This window comes from Oryctolagus cuniculus, chromosome 8 (genome assembly GCF_964237555.1).
Source record: "Oryctolagus cuniculus chromosome 8, mOryCun1.1, whole genome shotgun sequence".
In the NCBI taxonomy this organism is placed as follows: domain Eukaryota; kingdom Metazoa; phylum Chordata; class Mammalia; order Lagomorpha; family Leporidae; genus Oryctolagus; species Oryctolagus cuniculus.
The window spans coordinates 55,224,694-55,250,385 of NC_091439.1; the positions used below are offsets into that span (position 1 = coordinate 55,224,694).

A 25,692-nucleotide genomic window follows, 5' to 3' on the forward strand; every position below is an offset into this window, starting at 1 on the left:
AGATATTTATAGCTCTGGTAAAATGTACTGCAGTCTTTATTTATGGATCCTGCACAGTGCTGGGAAAAATGCAGAGAAACGTCACTGGAACTATCAAGTTACAGAACACCTTGAAAAGAAAAATGGTGATTGCCTTGACTATGATTTTTTTTTTAAATACTGCATTCCAGTATAGACTACTGAGTTCCTCACCAGGGAAAGAAACCTGTTGTTTTTACTGCCAAACCATCTAGTCCCAGAAAGTCTAAACCAACCTCTAGCTCATCCTCGTTAAAGTCAAACACTGCCATGGCCTTGGGGTGACTTTCCCCGGACCCTGCTCACCATACCCCAAGGCGCATTAAGACCCGGCAGCGAGGCGCAGCCCAGCCCTGCAACCTGAGAGCTCCTCTCTAAAAGAATCACAATCTTTTGTATTGCCACTTTTTTTTTTCAACTTTTACTTAGTAGATACAAACTTCCAAAGTACAATTTATGGATTACAATGGCTTTTCCCCACCCATAACTTCCCTCCCACCCGCAACTCTCCCATCTCCCGCTCCCTCTCCCATTCCATTCACATCAAGATTCATTTTAGATTATCTTTATATACAGATCAATTTAGTATATATTAAGTAAAGATTTCATCAGTTTGCCCCCACACAGAACACAAAGTGCCAAATACTGTTTGAGCACTAGTCATAGCATTAATTCACATTGAACTACACATTAAGGACAGAGATCCTACATGAGGAGTAAGTGCACAGTGACTCCTGTTGTTTACTTAACAATTTGACACTCTTGTTTAAGGCGTCAGCAATCTCCCCAGGCTCTAGTCATGAGTTGCCAAGGCAGCCATGGAAGCACCCTGAGCTCCCCGACTTTGATCTTATTTAGACAAGGTCATAGTCAAAGTGGAAGTTCTCTCCTCCCTTCAGAGAAAGGTACCTCCTTCTTTGATGGCCTGTTCTTTCCACTGGGATCTCACTCGCAAAGATTTTTTTTTTTTTTTTTTTTTTTTTTTTTTTTTTTTTTTGCCAGAGTGTCTTGGCTTTCCATGCCTAAAATACTCATGGGCTCTTCAGCCAGATCCAAATGCCTGAAGGGCTGAAGCATCACATTTTCAAACCCAAAACTCAGCAGACCCGCCGCCATGCTCCCGGCCTGGGAGCGCCTGAGCTCATTCTCCCAATGTTGTCCAGACCCAGGAAACCCGGCTTTCTGGGTGACCGAGCTCAACCCGACAGATCAGAAGTAGGCCATGGCGATTTCGGCAGTTTGGCCACAGCACTAGCACTTGGAATGTTTTGTTTTTTTTTTTTTTTTTTTGACAGGCAGAGTGGACAGTGAGAGAGACAGAGAGAAAGGTCTTCCTTTGCCGTTGGTTCACCCTCCAATGGCCACCGCACCGCGTTGATCCGAAGCAAAGGAGCCAGGTACTTCTCCTGGTCTCCCATGGGGTGCAGGGTCCAAGCACCTGGGCCATCCTCCACTGCACTCCCGGGCCACAGCAGAGAGCTGGCCTGGAAGAGGGGCAACCGGGACAGAATCCGGCGCCCCGACTGGGACTAGAACCCGGTGTGCCGGCGCCGCAAGGCGGAGGATTAGCCTAGTGAGCCGCGGCGCCGGCCACTCGTTATGCTTTTAAGAAATACCGATGCCCACTGCCACTCCGAACCCACCGTAACCCGACTCCTCAGTCATGAGGCCCCAAACCCTTGGGAGCGCCTGAGCGACCCCGCGGGCGGGGAAGACGCCACCGCCCCGCGCGTGCCCGTGACGCACCAGGCTCCGGCGCAGGCGCGCAGGGCCGGACGCGCGCCTAGGTGAGCGGGAGCAGGCGCCGCCTCCGCCTGCCCGCCGCTGCCGTGCTGAGGCGGCGGTGAGGGCGCGTCAGCCAGCCAGGAAGGAGGCGTGGGCATGGAGGCGGCGGCGGAGCCCAGGGCTGGAGCCGCTGCCTAGGGCGCCCCGGGGCCTCTGTGGGAGCGCGCTCTGCGCCGCGGCTCCGGGGCACGGGGGACCAGCGGGGCCCGGCGCCGTGCGGATGGCCTCGCTCGCGCTCCTGCTCCTCCTGGTGGCCGCTGTGGCCTCCCAGGAGCAGGCCCAGACCACCGACTGGCGGGCCACCCTGAAGACCATCAGGAACGGCGTCCACAAGATAGACACGTACCTGAACGCCGCCCTGGACCTCCTGGGAGGCGAGGATGGGCTGTGCCAGTACAAGTGCCGTGACGGTGAGAGGGCACCCGGGGCCCGCGGGGCCGGCGCTGTCAGGGGCACTGGGGTGAGGGAGGTCGTGGAGTGTGAGAGTGACAGATGCAAGGCATCTTGCCTTGGGATTGGGCAACCTGGCTTACAGATTCGCACTACTACCCTGGAATGCGAGAGCTCGCCTGAGGGTGTCCCCTCTGGGTTGCGCTGCTTCTGAATTACTTTGTATTGGCGATCGCACCAAGTTGCCTAAGAACTTACTGACTTATGAATCATGGAAATGGAGTGAAAAGGACTGGTTTTAGCTCTGTATTTTTTGGGTGGGCTGGTGAGTGAGTGAGCAGAGCATACCAAAAAAAAAAAAAAGCCAGCCCCTCCCCCCAAAAAACCCCAAGAGTTGTAAAATTATGTCTTTCTAGAAAATTGGTATTCAGTTTTTCCCCCTGCAACGCTACGAAAAGAAATTGCGACCTTTGTACAGACTTTTGTGCCTCCGATTGTTGAGAAAGAGTTCTGATAACTCTTGTAGAAAGTAGTCTATCAGGACTAAACAGTTTTCCTTTCTTGAATGTCAGTGACCCCTCTTCGTTGGCTGATGCAAATGTGATTGTTCACGTATTTTTTAAAACTGTAGTTCTGTTTGAGAACTTGTTTGGTGGAAATGTAATAATAAACTCGGACATTTCAAACAGATGCTTCATAGAGCATTTGACTTTGTTGAATACTTAAATATTTTAAGAGTTTAAAATAAGTACTTGGGCTTCTATTTGGAAACTGAAAATGTTAAAATAGCACACGTTTCCAGTGAGATCAGCCAAGGTGTGAGGCTAGTTAAAGCTGGCGGTGTAGGGAGCTCCATGACTACTGGAGTCCATAGGTGGACTTAAGAGGAACCTCTATGGTGTAAAGCTGTGCTGCCCCCTACTGCCTGTAATTCTAAACACAATTTCTAGTTTTGTGTTAGTGGGGGTGAAGAATGAACTCTGTCTAGTAGGCTTGTGAGTGCTGAGCCACCTGTCATTGCTTCCTGTATCTATGCATCAGAAAGTTTTATCCTTGTAGGATTTATTAGGAGGAACAAGTGGCTAAGAATTAAATTATAGCCTTTCCTGAAGCAAATGTTGTAGTTCTACTTCGTCTTACGCAAGTATGAATCACAACGATGTGTCAGGTGTTCTGCTACTTGGAGACTCATCAGTGAACAAAGCAGAAAATGCCTGTCTATGGGACTATGGTTCTGGTGGCAAGAGAAGATCCATAAAGTAACCAACAAGTAAAATAAGCCAAATATGGAGCATGTGCAGGTGTGTGTGGCAGTGTTGACTGGTACAGCTGGGAAGACAGCGGTGGCAGTGCTGGGCAGGTTACTCTCTCAAGAAGGTTGTTCAGGGAAGGCCTCACTGAGAATTTGAGAAGAAAGCTGAAAGCAGTACAGTGACACTGTGGAGAAAAACCAGTCAAGGTCTAATTTTGGGCCTGAGATGAAGGCAGGATACAGTTGTCATTTAGAGATAGGAAAATGTGGAAGAAGTTAAGTCTTCTAAAAATGTATCATGAGTCCAGATTTCTACAGTTTGTTTACATGCGTCCTCTGTAGTTAAATGGACACTTTATCCTCTTAAATGATTGTTTTACTCCTTCCTTTTACTTAATCTTTTTCATTTCCCATGAGCCTCACAAAATTTCCTATTTGGAATTTAGAGCAAGGTCTCCGCATCAAAAAAACACAACTGAATTCGTGAATGTAAGAAACGGTATGCTTCAGTAAGAATCCACTTGTGTGTTGACAAGCATTCCCCATTGAGAGGACATGTGGTTCAGAGTCACCATGCTGATAATTCCAGCTCGCTGATAATCATCCTTTTAATTGCTGTAACTTGAGATGTCTCTCTGGAACAATGATGCAGCCTTTCCTATGTTTTGGAATGCAAGTGACCAAATCAGAATCAAATAGAAACATAGATCCCAGAGCTAGGGGAAAATGGTAAGGGGTGGTTTTTCTTGCAAGAAAGAGATCAAGGTAACTCATTATTTTTTTTTTTTTAATTTTTACTGATAGGAAAGTTGAGGGGTCAGATTGAAGCCCATGGGCATGTTGCCTTCAGTGTTTTGCATTCTCTGAGGGACTGGCTTTCTGGAGACTGACTGCCTTACTCTTGGGGAGGAGGACTTGGGCTTTATTGAAAGTTAAGTAAAATTATTTAGGGGAACAGACTTGATGGTTGCTGACTTTTTTCTTAGCTTTTCCTTCCTGATAGCAGAAAAGATTTGAAGAAGAAAACTTTTCAATTTCCCTTGAAGAATAGAATACAGTTTGCTTATAAAATGATTTGGAATTATGAATGAGTCATTAATTCATTCAGTGATATATGTTGTAACAGGATCCCTCCGACTATTGTGCTGAGAATAAAATGGGTCAAGGGCTGTGGGAGATCAACATAGAGACAGGATAATGAGTGCGAGAGTCCAGACCAAAGACGGTGGTTTGTCTAGGTTGGTAGCAATAGAGGAGATAAGTTATTTGATTTTGGATATATTTTGAAGAGAGAACCTAAAGGATTTGCTAATGACTTGGAAGTAGATTATGAGTAAAGTAAAAAATTGCACCAAAATATTTGCCTAAGCAACTGGAAAGAGAGTTACCATTTACTGAAATAATGAAGAACATGGAAATTTAAACATTAGGAAGAATAACAGCATGCTTATATGCTTTTGCAGCTGGTTGAGAGTAGAATCACTGATGAGGGAGACTGTTGGAGGGGGCGGGAATTATTGAGTGATATCCTCGGGTAAGTTGGAGGGTTAGGTTCTAGTACATAAAATGAGAGGTTGGCCAAGAGCAATTCCTGTTCATAGGAATGCAGGTGGAGGATGTGGGCACAAATGCCAGTTAGAATGGTCATGTTCAAGGTCTTCTGATTGCCTCAGTGTTCTCATTGAAGTGGGAATCAGGGTCATCAGGGTCATCAGTTGAGAGAAATGATAGGACTAGAACTGTTAGAGATTTGAGGGAGACAGTGAGTGGACCAGAAAGATAAAGTAGCATTAAGAGCCCTACAGAGATAAATGATCATGCATTTAAGATGCATGTGTTTGGGAACACTGGTTGGGATTCTACCACTGAGGTTCCTGTAAGACGTAGTGTGTGATCCATGAGCCTTCCCCCGTGCTTCTTATCTACTTCATCTTCTTTCAGGTGAAAAAAAAGTCAATCTTTTGGGAAGTATTTACATCAAATTTAGGGGAAAAACTAACTTTGTCTCAATCTAGGCAAATATTTAATTTCCTCTGTTCACACAGATGATAAAACATCAAGAGAAAGTGCCAAGGGAAAGAACTATTGCTTAAGTCAAAAAGTGAAATTAATGAATAGTCTGTCCATGCAGTTATACACAATGAATTTTGCTTGTTTTTTAATTCTTATTCCCATTCCATTTTTTCCTCTTATTGAGGTTTTGTTTTGTTTTGTGAAAGCTCACACCAGTGGAAGTGCTAAATTCTTTTTATGTTCAGCAGATTATAACACCAATTATGACAAAATTGAAGATGATACTAATGCTTTTGTAACTGAATCAATTTAATCTTTAACAAATAATGTTCTATTGTCTTGTGTAGAAATAATTATTTCAATTTAAAGATGAATGTAGAACTTCAGAATACTCTGAAATACTTCAGGAAGCTAGTTACTTCCAAGTTCGTGGCTAAAGAATACATTTTTTTCATGCAGTAATTTCTTAGGTGCCCATCTTGTGGCAGGCATGTTCTAGGTGAAACCAACTGATGTTAATTTGGTTGATAAAAGCTAGAAGAGGGGCTGGCACCATGGCTCACTTGGTTAATCCTCCGCCTGCAGCGTTGGCATCCCATATGGGTGCCGGTTCTAGTCCCGACTGCTCCTCTTCCAATCCAGCTCTCTGCTGTGGCCTGGGAAAGCAGTGGAGGATGGCCCAAGTGCTTGGGCCCCTGCACCCATGTGGGAGACCCAGAAAAAGCACCTGGCTCCTTGCTTCGGATTGGCGCAGCTTCGGCCGCTGCGGCCATTTGGGGAGTGAACCAATGGACGGAAGACCTTTCTTTCTGTCTCTCTCTCTCACTATCTGTAACTCTTATCTCTCAAATAAATAGATAAAAATATTTTTTAAAAAATAGCTAGAAGAAAAACAAGACCAACCTTAGTGTGTAGAGTGGATATGGAAATGAGGGGATGCTATTGTAGATGGAGTAAGCAAGGAAGGCCTTGGAGGAAGTGAATGATGTCAGCAAGGAAGTGAATAATGGTAAGTTGCTTTAAAGGAAACCAAAATCCAAACACACAAACCCTTCTGCAGGTTGTACTTGGGATCTAGCTTTCCCAGCTTTTATTTCATAGTGTTACTATCTCAGGTTTCCTATACTGGTTCTTTGTCACTCAATTTTATTCACTTCTCTCCTTTGGGTAATTAAAAGCCTCCGTTTTCATTTTATACAATTCACTCTCATGTACTATCTCAATTCCTCTTTTTTCCCCTAAGTAGAAATGTCTGTTTCCTGCCTTCATTTGCTTCTGATCATTCAAAAGTTTTAGGAAATGAGAAAATGTCTATGTATAAACATATAAACACAGCCATGAACATAACCTGTTTATGAATCACTATCATTACACATCACTGAAATGTCAAGAAGTGTAGTTGTAGACTCAGAATCAAAGAAAAGTCTGTGACTTTAGATAAAATACATTGAGAAGGGAAAACAGAAGTATTGTTGTTGTTACATTAGAGGAAATACCTTCCTGATTTAAAAGAAAAAAAAAGACACTTGAGAAGAGGATATAGAAACACATATGCCTTTAAACTCTGCGCCTCTACCGGTTGTCTGAGGGTAGTAATCTTCCATCCCTGTGGAAATCTGGAGACTGGCACACAGGAGGGGAATGTACAAGGTTTCCAAAAAGTTGAGAACAGGGGCAGCTATTTGGGCCAGCAGTTAAGACACCTGGGTTGAGTCACAGCACCACTCCCTGTTCCAGCTTCCTGCTGCTGGGCACCCAGGGAGGCTGCAGGTGGTAGTTCATGTACTAGAGTCTCTGCCATCTGCATGACTGCATTGAGTTCCTGGCTCACGGCTTTGGCATCACGAAACCCTGACTGTTGTGGGCATTTGAGGAGTAAAGCAGCAGAAAGTAGCTCTCTCTGTGTCTCTCAATATATACATACATAAAGTTGGAAACATAAGATAAACAATTTGTTAGTTACAATTTTAAATAATACCCCCCATGTGTTTTTCTTTATCCTCTGACATCTTTTTAGGTGATAGACTTCTAAATTTAAAACAGTAAGTCCAACTGTTAACCTAAAAAGTAGACATAGTAAATAACTTGCTTTTCCTGTTTCCAGACTTTTTGAATACTGTATGGTACATTTAATTTACTTTTTCCAGATTAACAGTTTGACCCATTGCTTAATATATATCTCTAGATAAGTTTCTAAATGTTTTATTTTAATTTTTTAAAAGATTTATTTATTTGAAAGTCAGAGTTAGACAGAGAAGGAGAGGCAGAGAGAGAGAGGCGGAAGGGAGGGAGAGATCTTCCATCTGGTAGTTCACTCCCCAATTGGCCACAACAGCCAGAGCCGCAACAGCAGGAGCCAGGAGCTTCTTCCGGGTCTCCCACATGAGTGCAAGGGCCCAAGGACTTGAGCCATCCTCCACTGCTTTCCCAGGCCACAGCAGAGAGCTGGATCAGAAGTGGAGCAGCCAGGACTCGAACCAGTACCCATATGGGATGCCAGCACTCAGGCGGAGGCTTTACCCGCTACGCCACAGCACTGACCCCAATGTTTTAAACATTTTATTATTAAAATGCTGACGAGAGCTTAGTGATGAAGTGTAAGGAATTAGAATGTGTTCTGCAATAATATAGTAGTGGTCCAGCCTCTTTTTTTCTGATGAGTTCTGTAGTATGGTAAGACAAAGAAGACCATAGATAAAATGTGTCATTTTTCATGGTATATCTGTGAGAAATGTAGACTGGGTAGACTTGATTGAGGTACCTCCATAATCAGTTGAGTAGTGTATCCAAAGAGTTGGGTTAGTGACTTCCTGGCTGCTTATGGTGAGGGCTCATCTGTAGAAGGTGTTGATCCCCTTTGTCCTGGTTAATGTGTATGTCTCAAGTTTTGAATCCAGGGACCACTGGGAAAATAGCTCTTGATTTAAAATCTGAGCAGTCCTGGATGATGACCTAAAAATAGCAAAACTCCTTCTGTTTCTCTCTCTGTAACTCCGCCTTTCAAATAAATAAATAAATATTGTTTAAAAATAAAATAAAATGAGGACGGTGCTGTGGCGCAGAGGGTCAAAGCCCCGGCCTGTAGTGCTGGCATCCCATGTGGGCACTGGTTCAAGTCCCGGCTGTTCCACTTCCAATCCAGCTCTCTGCTATGGCCTGGGAAAGCAGTAGAAGATGGCCTAAATCCTTGGGCCCCTACACCCGCATGGGAGACCCGGAAGAAGCTCATGGCTCCTGGCTTCAGATCAGCTCAGCTCTGGCTATTGGGGTCATTTGGGGAGTGACCCACAGGATGGAAGACATCTCTCTCTGGCTCTACCTCTCTTTGTAACTCTATCTTTAAAAATAAAATAAATCTTTAAAAAATAAATAAACAAAATAAAATAAAATTTAAAAAAGGCCAGTGCTGTGGCGCAGTGGGTTAATGGTTCCATATTGGCTGCTGCTCCACTTCCAATCCAGCTCCCTGCTGATGTGCCTGGGAATGCAGCAGAAGATGGCCAGGTCCTTGGGCTTCTGTACCCATATGGGAGACCCAGAGGAATCTCCTTGCTCCTGGCTCTAGCCTGGCCCACCCCTGGCCACTGTGGCCATTTGGGGAATGAACCAGCGTCTAGAGGATCTCCTCTCTGTCTCGCCTTCTCTCTCCCTCTGTGATTCTACCTTTCAAATAAATAAATAGATAATTGTTTTCAAAAAATGAAATTAGCAAGGTAGAATTATATTGTCTTTTATTTAGTCTCAAAAATAAAGTGGCAGAAGTGCTAAGCCTCTAGAGGTAGATTTGAAAAATTTCATTTCAGAAAAAATTAATGTTTTTACTACTGCCTGGTGTGTGTTAGCAGTGAGACAGTTGAAAAGCATGCTAACAGTCTTAGGCTGTTATTAGCTCAAAAGGGTAAAAGGCCCATTATACCTGATGATGTTCAGTTTAGGTACCATATTTTATTTTTAAAAATTTGTTTTATTTAAAAGGCAGAGTGGGGGCCGGCGCTATGACGTAGCAGGTAAAGTCACTGCATTCAGTGCCAGCATCCTATATGGGCACCAGTTTGAGTCCCAGCTGCTCCACTTCTGATCCAGCTCTCTGCTAAGACCTGGGAAAGCAGTAGAAGATGGCCCAACTCCTTGAGACCCTGCACCCACGTGGGAGACCTGGAAAAAGCTCCTTGCTCCTGGCTTCAGATCAGCTCAGCTCCAGCTGTTGTAGCCATTTAGGGAGTGAACCAGCAGATGGAAGACCTCTCTCTCTCTCTCTCTCTCGCTCTCACTCTCTGCCTCTCGCTCTGTGTAACCCTGCCTTCCAAATAAATTTTTAAAAAAGTCTTGAAAAAAAAGAAAAGGCATGGGGCCAGCACTGTGGCGTAGCAGATGAAGCTGCCAACTGCAGTGCCGGCATCCCATATGGGCGCCAGTTGGAGTCCTGGCTGCTCTGTTTTTGATCTGGCTCTCTGTTAAGGCCTGGGAGAGCCGTGGAGGATGGCCCGGGTCCTTGGGCCCCTCCACCCATGTGTGAGACCTGGAGGAGGCTCCTGGCTCCTGGCTTCGGATCAGCCCAGCTCCAGCTGTTGTGGCCAACTGGGGAGTGAACCAGCAGATGGAAGATCTCTCTCTGCCTCTCCTTCTCTCTCTGTGTAACTCTTTCAAGTAAATAAATAAATCTTAAAAAAAAAAAAAAAAGGATATAGAAGAAAAGTATTCAAAAAGTCTACCTTTTGAGCCGGCGCTGCAGCTCACTAGGCTAATCCTCCGCCTAGCGGCGCCGACACACCGGGTTCTAGTCCCGGTCGGGGCGCCGGATTCTGTCGCGGTTGCCCCTCTTCCAGGCCAGCTCTCTGCTGTGGCCCAGGAGTGCAGTGGAGGATGGCCCAGGTGCTTGGGCCCTGCACCCCATGGGAGACCAGGATAAGCACCTGGCTCCTGGCTCCTGCCATCAGATCAGCGCGGTGCCGGTGCACCGGCCGCAGCGCGCCGGCCGCGGCGGCCATTGGAGGGTGAACCAACGGCAAAGGAAGACCTTTCTCTCTGTCTCTCTCTCTCACTGTCCACTCTGCCTGTCAAAAAAAAAAAAAAAAAAAAAAAAAAGTCTACCTTTTGGTTTACTCCCAACATGGCCGCAATGGTGAGGCTGAAGCCAGGTCCCAGGAACTCCATATGGATCTTCGACATGGGTGGCGGGGGCCCAAGGACTTGGGCCATCATACACTGCTTCCCCATGCATATCAGCAGTATCAGCAGGGAGCTGGATCAGGAGTGGAGCAGCCAGGACTCAGACCAGCACTCCGATATGAGATACTGGTGTTCAGCTGGTGTTCATTGTCTCACAGTGTTGGCCCCTGGATGCCACAATTTAAAGAAATGTGACAAACTAGAAGTGAACAGTCTTTGGAGGCTGCTGAATGTTTGGTGAACACAAATTCAAAGAGACTGAAGGGTAGACAACAGTACCATCTGTGGGGAGCAAACCGGACTGGACTGAGTTACTGGAATTAAGACTTATTCTATGCATCTGCTCTCCCACAATATGGCGCTGGGAGAGAAGTAAACAGCTTCCGCACAGCTGCCTCCAGTTCAACCAATAAACTGTAGGACTTGCTCCTGATTGGTGGAGAGCAGCGTACTCGGCGTGTGGGCAGCCGAGTTAGGATTGGCGGAGCAGGACTATAAAGGAGGAGAGAGACGGCATGCACCAGGAACATCTAAGGGGAACATCTAGCTGAAGGAACACCTGTGCAGCCCCCGAGAAAGCCGGCCGGCGGTGTGCCGCTCCCCTGCGGAAGTGGGGAATGTGGCCAGGGGGAACTGCCCTTCCACGGAGGTGGAAGGGATAGTAGCCAACCCGGGAAGAACCAGCAGCAAACCCGGGGAGGGCCGAGCAGACGAAAGAACAGCGCAGGGTCCTGTGTCGTTCCTCCACGAAGAGGGGGAGCGACATAATGGTGCCGTGACTCGGATATGAAGCCTAGGCAGGGCTTAGTGTCATTCCTCCACGAAGAGGGGGAGCGACACCATCTTATTTGTAATGAGTATATAACTGCTATGAGGATCAGCCTTCCAAGTCTTTGTGCTCAGTATTCATTCATTTATTCATTGTTCAGTAAATATTTATATGAGAAACTGACCATATGCCAGGCACTGTTTCAGCCACTGGGGTAACAAAACAGACCAAAAACTTCCTGCCCTCAGGGAGTTTGCATTTTACCATGGCAAGACAGATAAAAAAAGAAATAAATAGATTAGTGATGTTAGTATGTTAGAAATCATATACGCCACAGAATGGTATGGTCAGGGGAGGCCTTGCTGAGAACATGAATGTCTTAGTCTGGCCTGATGTAACAAAATGCCATAAACCAGGTTGCTTATAAGCAGCAGAAATGTATTCTTCGTACTTCTGGAAGCCGGGGAGTACAAGATCAGGGCACCAGCAGATTCACAGTCTGGTGAAGACCCACTTCCTGGTTCATAGAATGGTGCCTTCTCACTGTGTTGTCACACGGCTTGCGGGCAAGGCAGCCCTCTGGACCTCTTTTGTAAGAACACTATTCCAGGGTTCTAACCTTATCACTTCCCAGTGGTTCCACCAACTAATACCATCACATTAGTCTCAACATTTATGGATTTGGTGATTGAGGGTGGGCAGGGAGTTACAAACATTCAAACCATAGGCATATTCACTTATGTCAACATCCAAAAAATATTAAATATTTTGAAGGCTAGTACACTGTGGATCTTTTTGAGTATGTTTTTTATTTCTATCATATTTGACAAATAATTATGGAACTGTTTATGTTTTATAGGATCTAAGCCATTCCCACGTTATGGTTATAAACCCTCCCCACCAAATGGATGTGGTTCTCCATTGTTTGGTGTTCATGTAAGTATTGTATTTTTGGTTTTGTTTTTCTTTTAGATTTATTTATTTATTTATTTATTTATTTATTTATTTATTTACATGAAGGGCAGAGTAACAGAGACAAAAAGGGACAGAGTGGTGGAGAGAGAGAGAAGAGAGATTGCTCTTCTATCTTCCGTTCCCTGGTTCATTCTCCAAATGGTTATACCAGCCAAGACTGGGCCAGGCTGAAACCAGGATCCTAGAACTCCATCTTGGTCTCCCACATGGGTGGCAGGGGCCTAAGTATTTGGCCATCATCCTCTGCCTTCTGGAACCATTAGCAAGAAACTTGATTGGAAGTGGAACAGCATTGCAAAGTGGAATGATGGGCGTTATAAGCAGCAACTTAACCTGCTGCTCCACAGCACAGGCTCTGGTATTGTTTTTTATTTGCTAAATTTTATGACTGGTAGGCTGTGTAATTCTTTGGATCACACAGGACTATCAGTGTATTCTCAGGTCTACAAATAATTTTACTTGCTGTAATGGTGACCAGGTTTATTACATTATTTTATGGAAAACTTTTTAATAACTCCTAACAAAATTAAATGAAGTAAAGATAATGTTTTATTTTTGGATCTTGTAGATGTTAATACCATTTAAATGGTTTTCCTAATGTCACAAATATGGTTCAAAGGTTCGGAGTACAGGGACGGGTGATATAGTACAGTGGGTTAAGCCACTGCTTAGGACACCCATACTCTGTATTGGAGTGCCTGCAATCCATTCCTGCCTCTGCTTCAGATCCAGCTTCCTGCTAATGTGCATCTTGGGAGTCAACAGATGATGGGCCTGCCACCCATGTAGAAAACTCAGATGGAATTCTTGGCTCCTGGCTTCAGCTTGACCCAGCTGCAGCTGTTGGAGGCATTTGGGGAGTGAACCAAGAGATGAAAGATCACTCTTTCTGTCCCTCACTCTGTCTTTAAAATAAATAAAAATAATTAAACTTTTAAAATAAGTTTAGCGTACAGAATTAATACTACTTAAGGGAGAAAAAGTAAGAGGATACTTCTTAAAATTCATAGAAAAATGGAATTTAAAGGTAAGTTTATTTTGGTACCAAAAACATTTGAAATTGATGCAGTTTGATCATAATACATATTTTTCATGAACTTTTCAAAAATATTTGCATTGAAACAAACATCTTTAATTCCATTTCCCGTTAACTTTTTGATGTGCCCTCATATGGATAAAGCATGTTTTCTTTTTTTTTTTTTCTTTTCTTTTTTTTTTTTTTTTTTTTTTTTTGACAGGCAGAGTGGACAGTGAGAGAGAGACAGAAAGAAAGGTCTTCCTTTTGCCGTTGGTTCACCCTCCAATGGCTGCCGCGGCTGGCATGCTTTGGCCGGCGCACTGCGCCAATCCGAAGCCAGGAGCCAGGTGCTTATCCTGGTCTCCCATGGGGTGCAGGGCCCAAGCACTTGGGCCATCCTCCACTGCACTTCCGGTCCACAGCAGAGAGCTGGCCTGGAAGAGGGGCAACCGGGACAGAATCCGGTACCCCGACTGGGACTAGAACCCGGTGTGCCAGCGCCGCAAGGCGGAGGATTAGCCTATTGAGCTGTGGCACCAGCCCAAGCATGTTTTTTCAGTACTAAAACCAGGTCCAGTGAGAGTAGCAGTGTGGCTGTAAGGAAGACTAGATCTGAGCCTGGAATTATGGGGAAGAAAGTTTATGAATATGATTCCTAGACAAAAGAGTTTGGTGAATAAAGTTGTCTTAAAGATAAGCTATGGGTTCAAAATAACAGTTTCCTTATGGAATGAGTATGTACTTTAAAGCTTAAAAAAAGATATTTAGTTGTAAGCAATTAGCAGTTCTTTGTAACATTTCATGAAAAGCACATTTTATTTAGGAAGGTGGAGCATGAAACTCTGAACTATCCAAAAATCACACTTTTCTAGCCCCGGGATTAATTTTTTAATGCCCTTAGCCTTATATTTCTGTTTTAAAATTGTGTTTTGTTTTTTGGACAGTAGCAAGTGCTTATTATTGACAGATAACTGAGGATTCTAACGTTGCAAGAAGGAAGCAGTGATACATAGCTGAGACAAGACATAGGTGGATGTGAATAAGAAGAAGGGATTGATAACATAGGAAACGTCTGTAGGAGGAATTAAAAAAAATTTTTTTTTACAGGCAGAGTGGACAGTGAGAGAGAGAGAGACAGAGAGAAAGGTCTTCTTTTGCTGTTGGTTCACCCTCCAATGGCCGCCACGGCCAACGCGCTGCGGCCGGTGCACCATGCTGATCCGATGGCAAGAGCCAGGTACTTCTCCTGGTCTCCCATGGGGTGCAGGGCCCAAGGACTTGGGCCATCCTCCACTGCACTCCCTGGCCACAGCAGAGAGCTGGCCTGGAAGAGGGGCAACCGGGAAAGAATCCGGCACCCCGACCGGGACTAGAACCCGGTGTGCCGGCACCGCTAGGCGGAGGATTAGCCTAGTGAGCTGCAGCACCAGCCAGAATTAAATTTTTACTTATTTCTATTAAGTCTGTTTCAGTACAGTACTTCAGCAGACGAGTTTGCTATTACTTGACAATAACCCATTCAAATGCCTCTTGCAGCTTAACATTGGCATCCCTTCCCTGACAAAGTGCTGCAACCAACATGATAGGTGCTATGAGACATGTGGCAAAAGCAAGAACGACTGTGATGAGGAGTTCCAGTATTGCCTCTCCAAAATTTGCCGAGACGTGCAGAAAACACTAGGACTAGCTCAGCATGTTCAGGGTAAGGACAGTCTGGTGGGTTGGAGGTGATTGCAGTTTTCAAAGTTTCATTGAATGCCTTATGTTTTAGTATGGGATTTACCAATAGAAATCATTCAAAAAGTTCATAGAGGGGCAGGTATTTGGCCTAGCAGTTAAAAAATCAGTTAAGATGGCTGTGTTGCCATGAGAAAGATCATTCACGCAGACCAAGTGGGATTTCTCCCTGGCATTCAGGCAGGGATGGTTCAACATACACAAATCAAAAATGTGATACATGGGGCTGGTGCTGTGGCGTTGCGGGTGAGGCTGCTGCTGCAGTGCCAGCATTCCATGTGAGCATCAGTTCAAGTCCTGGCTGCTTCACTTCTGATCCAGTTCTCTGCTATGGCCTGGAAAAGTGGTAGAAGACAGCCCAAGTCCTTGGGCCCCTGAACCCCCATGGAGACCTGGAAGAGGCTCTAGGCTCCTACCTTTGGATTGGTTCAGCTCCTGCTGTTGCGGCCATTTGGAGATTGAACCAGCAGATGGAAGATCTCTCTTTCTCTGTATCTGCCTCTCTATAACTCTACCTTTCAAGTAAATAAATAACTCTTTTTTTAAAAAAATTAATATATCAGCCCACACCACGGCTACTTGGCTAATCCTCCGCCTGTGGCGCTGGTACCCTGGGTTCTAGTCCCGGTTGGGGAGCCGGTTCTGTCCCGGTTGCTCCTCTTCCAGTTCAGCTCTCTGCTGTGGCCCGGAAAGGCAGTGGAGGATGGCCCAAGTGCTTGAGCCCTGCACCCACATGGGAGACCAGGAGGAAGCACGTGGCTCCTGGCTTCAGATCGGCGCAGCGCACCAGCTGTAGTGGCCATTTGGGGGTGAACCAATGGAAGGAAGACCTTTCTCTCTGTCTTTCTCTCTCACTGTCTAACTCTGCCTGTCAAAAAAAATTAATATATAAAATTACAAATTGAAAAATAGAAACATGATTGTCTCAACAGATGCAGAGAAAGCAGTTGATAAAACATCTTTTCATGAAAAAAACCTTATGCAAATTGGGTATAGAAGGAACATTCTTTAACACAATCAAGGCAATATATGACAAACCAACAACCAGCATCATATTGAATGGGGAAATGTTGGAAGCATCCCCACTAAGATCTGGTACCTGACAAGGATGCCCACTTTCACCATTGCTATTTAGTAAAGTCCTTGAAGTTTTAGCCAGAACCATTAGGCAACAAAGAGAAATCAAAGGGACACAAATTAGAAAGGAGGAAGTCCCTGTTTGCATGATCCTATATATAGAGAAATCAAAAGACTCCACTAGGAAACTACTGGAACTCATAAAGGAATTTGGCAGTTGTACAAAAATCAATATCCTTTCTATACGGACAATGGCGTGGCTGGAAAAGAACTTGTAAGATCAGTACCATTCACAATAGTTAGAAAACAATTTTAAATACCTTGAAATAAATTTAACTAAGAATGTACAAGAACTCTACAATGAAAATTACAAAACATTAAAGAAAGAAATAGAAGAAGATACCAAAAAATGGAAAAATTTCCATATTCATGGATTGGAAAAATAGTATCATCAGAATGTCCATGTTATCCAAAACAGTGTGCAGGCTCATTGCAATGACCAGGATACATAAGGAACACAAGTAGCCTAAAAGCAACCAAATAAGCAATCCAGTTAAAAATGGGCTAAGGATGGCCGGTGCCACAGCTCATTAGGCTAATCCTCCACCTGCGGCGCTGGCATTACTGGGTTCTAGTCCCAGTTGGGGCGCCGGATTCTGTCCCAGTCGCTCCTCTTCCAGGCCAGCTCTCTGCTGTGGCCCGGGAGGGCAGTGGAGGATGGCCCAAGTGCTTGGGCCCTGCATCCCATGGGATACCAGGGGAGGCACCTGGCTCCTGGCTTCGGATCAGCACGGTGCACCGGCCGCAGCGCGTTGGCCGTGGCGGCCATTGGAGGGTGAACCAACGGCAAAGGAAGACCTTTCTGTCTGTCTCTCTCTCACTGTCCACTCTGCCTGTCAAGAAATAAAAAATAAAAAAAATATATGGATGGCCAGCAAACACATTGAAAAATTCAGGGGGCCGGTGCTGTGGTGTAGCAGGTAAAGCTGCCACCTGCAGTGCTGGCATCCCATATGGGTGCTGGTTCAAGTCCCAGCTGCTCCACTTCTAATCCAGCTCTCTGCTATGGCCTGGGAAAGCAGTGGTGGATGGCCCAAGTCCTTTTGCCCCTGCACTCTTATGGAAAACCCAGAGGAAGCCCCTGGCTCCTTGCTTTGGATTGGCACAGCTCCAGCCATTGTAGCCATCTGGGGAGTGAACCAGCAGATGGAAGATCTCTCTCTCTCTCTCTCTCTCTCTCTCTCTCTCTCTCTGCCTTTGCCTCTCTGTAACTCTGCCTTTCAAATAAATAAATAAATCTTATTTAAAAAATAAAAAATGCTCAGGATCACTAGCCATCAGGGAAGTGCAAATCAAAACCACTTGAGATTTTACCTCCCTCCAGTTAGAATAGCTATCATCCAAGAATCAAAAAACAATAAATGCTGGTGAGGATATGAGGAAAAAGGTACCCTAATCCACTGCTGGTGGGAAGGTAAGCTAGTACAGTCCTTGTAGAAGACACTGTAGAGATTCCTCAGAAATCTGAAAATGGATCTACCATATGACTCCTGGGAATTTACCCGAACAAAATGAAATTAGCATATGCAAGAGTTAATCTGTATCATCATGTTTATTGCAGTTCAGTTCACAGTAGCTAAGATATGGAATCAACCCAGATGTCCATCAGCTGATGACTGGATAAGGAAAATGTGGTATATATATACTGGAATACTACTCAGTCATAAAAAAGAATGAAATCCTGCCTTTTGCAACAAAATAGACATAACTGGAAACCATTTTGCTTAGTGAAATAAGCCAGTCCCAAAAAGACAAATATGTGTTTTCCTTGATTTGTATTAACTAATATACAGAGTACAAAAAAATGTAATGAATATAAGGGAAATTGACATTTTACGATTAGAGTATTGTTTACAGACCTTGTCTATACTCGAGGAGCAGTAGATTTTTTTACTTACTACTTGTGGAATTCTTTATTTAGTAGAGGTTTAAGACTGTGATTATAAAATAAACTGAAAGTATGTCATTGTAGAAATTAAAAGAAAAAATAAGGAAGCAGGAGGGAAGGTGGGACTTTGGGTGGAAAGGAGGGTAGGGTGGAAGTATCATTATGCTCTTTAATGATGTGTATATATGAAAATTGTTCACCTTATATAAATAAAAAATTTTAAAAAGAAATAAGATGCAAATTAAAAAAAAAAAAGATGCCTGTGTTACATATCAGCAGAGTGCCTCAGTTCAAGTCCCAACTCCACTCCCAATTACTGCTTCCCACTAATGCACACCCTGGGAGATTGTGGCAATGGCTCAAGTAACTATAACTGCCACTATGGGGAGACCTGGGTTGAGTTCACAGCTCCTTGCATTGGCCTGGCCCATGCCTGACTTGGCAGGCATTTGGGGAGTAAACAAACTCAAGTACCAGAGCTATGTCTGTCTCTGTCTGCCTCTCAAATAAATAAAAATAATTGAAAAATTTAAAAACTTTGTAGAGAAGTGTAATTAAAAGATACATTTATTTTGGTGCAAAAAATTTGGAAATCCTTGCAGTTTTTCCTAATATGCATTTTTCATGAACTTTTGGATGTGTTTCAAAATTTCTTGTACCAAAATATAGTTTTATTTAATTCTGTTGATCAAAAAATTTTTGAAATACCCTATTATTATCTATTGCTGTACAGCCTCTTCAATTTCCTGAGGTGAGGGGCTGATTATTTGTAATCCACAATGATTTATGGTCAAAAAAGCCAAAAGTGTAGGAAACACTGGGAGGGGGGATCTAAGGTAGAGAAAGATAGGAATTCATGCACTTTGCTCCCTGGATTCTCTAATCATTGAGAAACTAAAGCTCAAAACCCGGATCTGGTAGTCTTGGTCTCCCATCTGCTGGTTCTCCCCAAATGGCAGAAACGGGCAGAGCTGAGCTGATCTGAAGCCAGGAGCTTCTTCCAGTCTCCCATGTGATTGCAGGGGCCCAGGGACTTGAGCCATCTTTCACTGCTTTCCCAGGCACATCAGCAGGGAGCTGGATCAGAAGTGAAGCAGCCGGGAACTGAACTAGCACCCAAATGGGATGCTGGCTCCGCAGCCCAGGACTTTAACCTGCTTTACCACAGCACCGGCCCCTGAGCGAATGATCTTTCTAATGTGTTGTTGGATTCAATTAGCTAAAATTTTGTTGAGGATTTTTACATCGATGTTCCATCAGAGATAGTGGTTTATAGTTCTCGTTCTCTGTTGTTTTCTTTTTCTGGTTTAGGAATTCAGGTGATGCTGGCTTCATAGAAGGAGTTTGGTTGGGTTTCCTCCCTTTCAGTTGTTTTGAAGAGCTTGAGAAGAATTGGAATTAGTTCTTTAAAAGTCTGGTAGAATTTAGCAGTGAAGCCATCCGTTCCTGGGCTTTTCCTTGTTGAGAGAGTCTTCATTATGGATTCAGTCTCTGTCATGGGTATTGGTCTGTTTAGGTTTTATATGTCTTCGTGACTCAATTTTGGTAGATTGTGTGTACACAGGAATCTGTCCGTTTCTTCTGGATTTTCCAGTGTGTTGGCATACAGTTCTCTGTAGTAATTCCTGATGATTCTTTCTATTTCTGTGGTTTCTGTTGTTGCATTTCCTTGTTCATTTCTGATTCTAATGATTTGGGTCTTCTCTTTTTTTTTTTTTTTTTTTTTTTTTTTTGGTTAGTTTGGCCAGTGGTGTACTGATTTTGTTTATTTTTTCAAAAAATAGCTCCTCGTTTCACTGATCTTTCGTATTTTTATGTTTTAATTTTCTTTATTCTCTAATTTTTATTCTTTCTTTCCTCCTACTAATAGTGATTATATTTTCCAGATAAATGGAAAGTTAACACTGATTAACTGATCAGAACTGTTGATAAAGATTATTACTTGTCTAGTACAAAAGGTTGGGTTAAACACCTAGATAAAAACATAATTCAAGATACATATACAGAAATTAAAACCGAAAGTCTCCAGGTGTGTGTGTGGTTTTACAGAGGTCTAGACACTTTTTTCCTTTAGTTTGAGTTTGGGATGAAACTCACCTAATACAGGTGAGTAAGCTCACTAGAGACGTGCTTGACCTTGTGCTTTAGCATGTAACAGGTGAAAGGAGGACAATGCTTTGCAGTTTCCCGACGGTAATCGCATTTCTTTCTTTGCAGCGTGTGAAACAACAGTGGAGCTCCTGTTTGACAGCGTCATACACTTGGGCTGTAAACCATACCTGGACAGCCAGCGAGCTGCATGCACATGTCGCTATGAAGAAAAAACCGACCTTTAAAGAAGATGCTGACAGCTGGTGACAGTTGAGGATGGACGAGATAACCTCGAGCAAAGAAGCAGTGTTTATACGGCATGAAGATGTCATTTTTGTATGTGAAAGGAATAAGACTTTACAGGACTTTATATTTTGATGTTAAAACATCAAGTGAAAAAAATGGGGTTGTGAAGAGGACATGCCTGCCTTCCCAGGTATCGTCCTGGTCATTGTTGCCTTTGTGTGCCAGATGCCTTGGTCAGTCTCAAAAACAGGTGTATGTTAAGGAGAAAATTTTTGGAAAGAAGAGTGTGTAACAATTTTTGCAACCACATTTACAAAAAAAATAGATCAAATTTAAAATCCATTATAAGGTCTGTTCAATATTATCTGATTTGGAACTACGGGAAATCTTGGTTTACTATGAAATTTTAAATACACATTTATGCCTGGAAAAGACTGAGTTTATTTTTCCTCTGTTTTAATTATACATAATGGATTGCCATTTCTCTGTAGCCCATTGAGCCAATGAGTAAGTCACACTTCCTTTAGGCCTAGTTATAAGGACAGGTTTCCATGTCTGTTTTTCTTGTAAAATTGGAATCTCTGGTGGCAGTCTCTAGGGGCAAACCCAGGATACCCAAGTAGAAAGGTAATAGAAGGTGAGGTGAACAGGTTCAGAAGTACAGCCACTCCCATTTTATGAACCACTTGCGTGACAAATGTCATCTTTTGCTGTATCCTCTGCCTAAATTAGAGAAAAAAACGGGCTTTATGTTTTAACATAACACACATTACAGCACTTACGTGCTTGTATGCTTTGATGTTTATTTTCTAGCAAGTGTTCCTCCTAGTAGATTCAGGGAGATTTTTAAGACTGTAACATTTTAACCAGTTGTGGTATGAATAAAAATTATTCTCGTTCTTTTTTAAGATTTATTTTATTTATTTCAAAGGCAGAATAATAGAGGGGAATAGAAAGAGAGATTGTCTGTCTACTGGTTCACTTTCTGAATAGCCACAACAGGTAGGACTGGGCCAGGCTGAAGCCAGGAGCTGGAACTCTATCTGAGTCTTTCATATGGGTGCAGGGGCCCAAGCACCTGGGGCATCTTCCACTGCTTTCCCAGGCACATTAGCTGGGAGCTGGATTAGAAGCAGAGCAGCTAGGACTCCAGCTGGCTCTCTGATCTGGGAAGCAGGCAGGTGTTTATTCCAATGTACCACAGTGCAGGCTCCCTCACCCCTTAATTTTTTTTTTTAAGTCTTTAGTTGTAGTGTCAAAGGAGATGTAAGTAGTAAGATACAAATAACTATCTATTATGGGTCTCTTATGTACATTTAAAATTCACATTTAAGAATAAATCCCAAAACTTCATATCTCTCTAAAAATACCAAAAACTTTCCAATCCCTTTGAGTGCTTAGCTATGTTCCCATACTGCTCTTTGCTTCCACTAGTTGTTGATTTTTCCTAGCCCATGATGCCAAGCTAGATGTAAAGTGCTTGGAGTGAGAGAAGGACACCACATAAGGAGAGGTAGGTCTTTGTTAGGTCATTATAGGCAGCATTGGGCAGAAGGACAAATCTGTGTTCCGGAGAAAAGACCATGTTGCTAACATTGAATAAATGCCATTGCTGGGAACCTAGTGTCTTCTGAAATTTGAGATGCTGGCAGCCATTCTGCTAAGAAGTGTAGCCTCCATTACACAAGGCAAGTGTGGCTAAGTGAGCAAAATGGTCTCTTAATTACATTTTTATTTCAAATGTTTATAAAAGGTAGAGTTTTATAAGCCATTATTAATATTTAATCTTTATTATTTATTACTGAAATAGTTGACCAAGTAACTATAGGTTATAATGAATTCATGGATTTTCTCAGCAGCATTGGCATTCTCAAGAAGACAAACTCAGAATGTCTATAAAATATTTAATTCATGGTCATAAGCTATGCAAAAATTAGAAGGAACAGGTTTTATACATTTGGATTTTCTAAAGAAGATTTTTATATTTATTTATTTGAAAGGCAAAGCAAAAGAGAAGAGACAGAGAGAAAGATTTTCCATTTACTGGTTCAATCTTCAAATGGCCACAACAGCCATGTATGGGCCAGGCCAAAGCCAAGAGCCTGTAACTCCATCTGGGACCCAAGTACCTGGGCCATCTTCTGCTTTCCCAGGCACACTAGCAGGGAGCTGGATCAGAAGCAGAGCAGCCAGAACTACTTGAGGCAGTGCTGTGATATAGGATGCTGGTATCACAAGGTCACTATGCCAGCCTGTATGGATTTTTAAATATCTTGCAATAATTTTATACTGTGGATGTTTGTTTACTATTTTATACTTTGGATAATAGTTATTGTGTTGCTCAAATTGTTCTAGTTTGGCTATTGACCCAATCTCCTTGCTGAAAACTTTATATTTTCTGGTTGGTTCTCAAGTTTTCTTAAACAGAGGAATCAGAATATTTCTGTGGTTTCTGTAACACAAAAACACTAGAGAGTTAGTGGGTTAAACATTGAAAACAGTGACCAAAGTTAAATTTTATAATCATCTCTGGACTCAGTTGTATTCCAATTCATTTCGTTCCTAGGATAGGTGATAAGCTAAGACCTTCAGTTTCAGTTTCCTAGAACTGGCTTTCAGATGGAAGAAGAATCAATCCGTCCTGTCAGTTAACCTTCTGTCTTAGTGTGTCGGAATTGTTATAATAACATGGATTCGCTTTAGTTGCTAGGATTCCATTCTGTCTTAGCGGTGCTCAAATGGGCATGCATCAGAATCACCAGAGAGCTTGTTAAGACACATTGGAACCCACCCCAGAGCTTCTGGTTGCATATATGGGGTGGGCCCAAGAATGTGCATATCTAACAAGTTCTCAGCTGATGTTAACACTGATGGCTCAGGGACCAGTTTTGAGAAGTGAGCTAGGTACGATTCTATGACTCTGGTATTTACTGTTTTAAAAACTGTGGAGTAAGTTTGTTCCCTATTTTATGGAAAATTTTAACCTGTGAGGGGTTCAGTTGTGTTAGCTGCCACATGTCTCACAGTTAATAAAATGGTGGTGCCAGGATTAGAACCCAGGCAGCTTGTTTCTCAACCATTTCACTGTGGGTAGCTATTGCTTTAACAGGTTCCAATTATAAATTTGATTCTGAAATAAGTACCCAAATATATAATCACATAGATTATAAAAGCAGTATTCTGAAATAACAAGATACTCTGGGGAGAAATGACGAATTCATCTCCATTCAGGTAAGTGAAATGTAAATTAGTTAGATTTCTGCTCCTCTACAGGGTCTCTGAAAGTTGAGGCAAAAGAACAGGAAGTTCTGGTGGTCTGATAACTTATAACTACATAAAATCCAGAATGAAGATGCTGAAACCCTGAATGCCCTTCAATGGCTGTGTAGTTTAATGAGCACTTCCTACCTCCTAGTAAGCAACCAGGCTAGGCAATGAGGAAATAAAAAAAGTTAAAAAGTCAGCCTTGTGTTTTGCTAAGAAGATGGTGATAACCAATATGCATGGAGTTCTTAGTATGGCAAACACTGTTCTGAGTAATTTAGTCTTTTAACTCTGTCCTCACACCCAGCATACAAGGGAGATGGTGGATAGTCCGTTTTAACTGCAGGATAAGGTACTTGGTGATTTCTGAAATATGCACACAATGAAAAGAACAATAAATGGTTTAAGTAAAAACCCCTTCATTGATTTCATAACCTATTTAATGACCAAGACTTTCGAATCCCATGTAGTAAAGTTACATTATTATTTGGTTGAAAGGCAGGGCAATAGGATCTTCCATCTGCTGATTCAAACCCCAGGCATTCCTCTATGGGATGCAGGCATCCTAAGCAGCTGCTCAGCCTGCGTCACAGCATCTGCCCTGAAAGTTGCCAAGTGGAAACGGTCGCTGTGGTGCAGTGGGCTAAGTCTCTGCCTGCAGAGCCCCCATCCCATATAGACACGGGTTCAAGTGCCGGCAGCTCCACTTGCGATCCAGCTGTCTGCTCTGGCCTGGGAAAGCAGTTGAAGATGGCCCAAGTGCTTGGGCCCTGCACCCACAAGGGAGACCTGGAAGAAGCTCCTGGTTTAGCTCAGGCTGTTGGGGCCATTTGGAGAGGGAAGCAGTGGATGGAAGACCTCTCTGTGACTCTGCCTCTCAAATAAATAAATCTTTTTTTTAAAAAGTTGCCAAATGAAGATTTTCTTTCCCATGCAATATAATATTCATGAACTGGGTCTCATCCTCAAGCATCTCCTATATTCAGTGTATTGGAAATAGTGCCTTCACATACTTAAATATTTTATCAGCCTGAAGTTGACTACTTTTTTATATACAGTGGGCTTTTAAGAATTTTTGTTTACTTATTTGAAAGGCAGAGTGGCAGAGAGAGGGAGAGCCAAATAAGAGGTCTTTTCATTGGCTGCTTCACTCCCCATATGCCCGCAAGAGTGGCCTCAGCCAGGGGAGAACCAGGAGCCAGGACTCTTTCTGGGTCTCCCAGGTGGGTAGCAGGGGCCAGCTCCTGGGCCATCATGTACTGTCTCCCAGTCATTCGTAGGAAGCCGCGTTAGAAGGCGAGGTTGGCACTTAGTCCTAGGCACTCCGTGTGCGATGCGGGCTACACCAGAACGCTCACCCTTGCATGCCACTTTTTAAGTGACAAGGTCGGGAGAAGTTAGAGGAAACCACTTTTTCATTCAATCTGAAGGTGTTCCTTGAAGTAAGTTTTACACCAACCACCCGAGGAGGACCTAAATTAAATGCAACCCAGCGCACACGATTAGCACCACGATTAGCACGTGGGCGGCATTTCAGGGGCGAGAACAAGCTGTGCTTCGTGAAAAGCCTTGAGCCGCGGACGTCGTTCTGCGATTTTCAGCGATTCCTTCCCCAGATGAGCTCTACCTACGAAAGTCCGAGCTGAAACCCAGCAGTTGCCTCCAGTTTACTTCGGCCCAATGCCTTACGCAAGCAGCGCATTTAAAATAAGGCACCGGGTGAAAGACTCCCTGTGAAACAGCTACACACCAGGGAGTGGGGAGAGCGAACACCTGGGGCCGCGGAGCGGGCGCAGGTGACGTGAGGCCGCCTCGGGCGGCAACGCGCCTGGCCCGAGGGTCGGGCGCTCTCCGCGCGTCGGGGAAGATGAGCTCACGTCCCTAGCCCGGCCCCAGAGCCTGCAGGGAACGCTAACTCGGAGGGAAGCCCCGGCCGGGGT

At 43.7% G+C, this 25,692-nt stretch overlaps 1 protein-coding gene across 1 annotated transcript; it reads left to right on the plus strand.

Annotated features, from left to right (window-relative positions):
• The first annotated feature begins 1,787 nt into the window (after positions 1-1,787).
• On the plus strand, positions 1,788-20,920 carry PLA2G12A (phospholipase A2 group XIIA). Its single transcript, XM_002717190.5, has 4 exons — positions 1,788-2,213; positions 12,256-12,332; positions 14,926-15,091; positions 20,369-20,920. The coding sequence occupies exons 1-4, from the start codon at positions 2,024-2,026 to the stop codon at positions 20,485-20,487; spliced, it is 552 nt and encodes a 183-aa protein (XP_002717236.1). The 5' UTR covers positions 1,788-2,023; the 3' UTR covers positions 20,488-20,920.
• The last annotated feature ends 4,772 nt before the right edge of the window (positions 20,921-25,692 follow it).

Bases quoted from the DNA above. Each gene is read 5' to 3' on its own strand.
- PLA2G12A (XM_002717190.5), top strand. From the start codon at position 2,024: ATGGCCTCGCTCGCGCTCCTGCTCCTCCTGGTGGCCGCTGTGGCCTCC. The intron at 12,333-14,925 runs GTAAGTATTGTA...TGCCTCTTGCAG, and splicing joins CTCCATTGTTTGGTGTTCAT to CTTAACATTGGCATCCCTTC. The intron at 15,092-20,368 runs GTAAGGACAGTC...CTTTCTTTGCAG, and splicing joins ACTAGCTCAGCATGTTCAGG to CGTGTGAAACAACAGTGGAG.